The 2363-nt window shown below is 46.2% G+C and overlaps 1 protein-coding gene across 1 annotated transcript in view; it reads left to right on the top strand.

Annotated features, from left to right (window-relative positions):
* LOC104525371 (small G protein signaling modulator 3 homolog) overlaps positions 1 to 1777 on the top strand; it is a gene marked incomplete at its 3' end in the record, with an annotated part of 17878 nt that extends 16101 nt beyond the window's left edge. The window contains exons 8-10 of the mRNA XM_010168513.1: positions 48 to 243; positions 459 to 604; positions 1550 to 1777. Coding sequence (XP_010166815.1) covers positions 48 to 243; positions 459 to 604; positions 1550 to 1777 — 570 coding nt within the window. The remainder of the gene's footprint in view (positions 1 to 47; positions 244 to 458; positions 605 to 1549) is intronic.
* Between the last annotated feature and the right edge of the window lie 586 nt (positions 1778 to 2363).

The raw sequence follows: 2363 nt of genomic DNA, 5'->3' as shown, positions 1-2363 counted from the left end.
TTCTGCTTCTCTGAGCACATGCAGTTCTTCTTCCTTCAAAATCCTAGGTGGCTGCCTCTCTGCTGCTCTTCTTAGAGGAGGAAGATGCCTTCTGGATGATGTGTGCTATCATTGAGGAACTGGTTCCTGCCTCCTACTTTAGCACCACCCTGATGGGCGTGCAGACTGACCAACGTGTCCTGCGACAGCTCATCGTGCAGTACTTGCCCCGCCTGGACAAGCTGCTCCAGGAGCACGACATCGGTAAAAGTGGGGCCCTAGAAACTATAGCTTTTCTTGCCAGGGTGACACGCAGACAAAAATTACACTTCTTGTTTCACAAAGGGAGAGCGGCAGGGCTAGGAGCAAACCTGGCCCATGGTCATCTTTGAGCTGGAAGGAGAGCACTTAGGAGAGTCCATCTTCACTGGTTGATTGATTTCCCTTGTCATCTATCTTTTCTGTGTCTTTATTCACAGAGCTTTCCTTGATCACCTTGCACTGGTTCCTCACCTCTTTCGCTAGTGTTGTCCACATCAAGCTGCTGCTACGTATTTGGGACCTCTTCTTCTATGAAGGCTCTCTGGTGCTGTTCCAGCTCACTTTGGGCATGCTTAGTATGAAGGTAATTCCCACCTCCTCTTCCTCCTTTATAGTACTTCAGTGTTTAATTCTGAGTTTTGTGGGCAAGAAGGTTTTGTATCCACTTCCTGTTTGTGGTTTGAAAATGTACTCGGGAAGGCAACTTCCTGCCTTCCTCAGAACTGAGGGCTGTGAAGAACTTCCAAGGCACTTTATAGGATTCAGGGATTGCTGTTTCCCCTGCCTCCCTCATAATTAAACCCCATCAGCTGCACCCCTCTCTTCAGTCTAGATCCCAACCTGAGGTTCCATCTTACCTAAACCAAGATACTTCTTGATTTTGCACTGTCTCTGAGCAGAGATATAAAGCCAAGGTTGTGGTCATCTGGGAAGCCTTTCATGGCACTGTTGAATGCTCCAAGAAATCAGCATTGTAAAGAGATTAGCATTGTCCTGACTGCATTTGATTTGGCTGGCTTACATTTAACCACCCGATCTTTTTCTTTTTATGCAAAGTTATTTTGTGGTTCAGTTTGCTGTGTGAAGGGCAAGGGCGAGCCTGCTGGGAGTGAGGGGAAGGTAGAGCACAGTTTGACATGGTAGGCACTCTGTAGTGTATGAGATCGAGCAGCTTCCATGCTTTTGTCCCCAGCAGGATTCCTTTTTTTTTAGTGGATGCAGAATAGTTTCTGGTTTGTCTTTTCTTGATAATTTGACTCCATTTCAATGATGGATGCTCTAATTCAAAAACATGCCAGCTAGAATTTTGGGGCCAGATCTCAGTGGAGTATGGTAGTAAAAGACTCTGTTCCCCCCCCCCATTGGCAGCTTGGGTTCTTCCTACTGGAGTTCTTACAGAATTATCTAGTTGTACCTGCATTGTTTCTGGCTCAGGCTGTACACTGAGTGTAAAACTGCATCTAGCAGCCCCAAGAGCATAGCTGTTGTGTTCACTGTTCTGTGTGGCAAAATAACGGCATCATTGCAGGAGGATGAGCTAATCCAGTCCGAGAACTCTGCCTCTATCTTCAACACGCTCTCGGACATCCCAAGTCAGATTGAAGATGCAGATGTGTTGCTGCGGGAGGCCATGCGCGTGGCTGGCTCACTGACAGATGTGGCGGTGGAGACCCAGCGTCGCAAACACTTGGCCTACCTCATTGCTGACCAAGGGCAGCTGCTCAACTCCACCACCACTGTCAACAGTTTATCCAAAGTGAGTGCACAGAGTCCCATCTGCTTCTGTTGCTCCGCTTTTACCATTCCTTTACATGTTCCCTGCCAGTTTGTTCTTTGTGAGCAAGAGGTCCTCTTGTCCGAGAGGATTTTGGCTCCAGGATGACTGTGTCATCCAGTGAAGAAAAGGTATTGGGAAGTCAGGGGGAGCACTATACTAATTAAATGCTACCAGATCTGTCCTGGTTGGTAAATCCCCAGGTGAAAGGGATACTGACTTTGGTTGTAATTATCATTAGTGAGAGTTATGATGGAAAGTGCATTTTATTAATGGAAACTAAAAGACACAACAGATGCTTTAGGCAGAATTTGCTTGGAGCATGCAGAGTAGGAACTGGAGTTAATCCTTTAGTAAGAAACTGATACACTAAAAAAACTCTGGAAGGTAGAGTCAGAAAACAGCAGCAGCCTTTGAGAAAGTGAATAAAAAATGCACCTGTGTTTAATCTTGAACTGTAGTCTGCAGTTGTGGATGTAGTAGCTTCTGCTTGTGAAGCCTGTGTGGAAGACATTTTCTTTATGCTCATCTATGTGCTAATCTGTGGTGGTTTGGGTGGATTCACCCT

This window comes from Antrostomus carolinensis, unplaced genomic scaffold (genome assembly GCF_000700745.2).
Source record: "Antrostomus carolinensis isolate BGI_N321 unplaced genomic scaffold, ASM70074v2 scaffold16385, whole genome shotgun sequence".
Taxonomy (NCBI): Eukaryota; Metazoa; Chordata; class Aves; order Caprimulgiformes; family Caprimulgidae; genus Antrostomus; species Antrostomus carolinensis.
The sequence above is the reverse complement of the archived record's forward strand: the minus strand, read 5'-3'. Positions and strand labels throughout refer to the sequence as shown.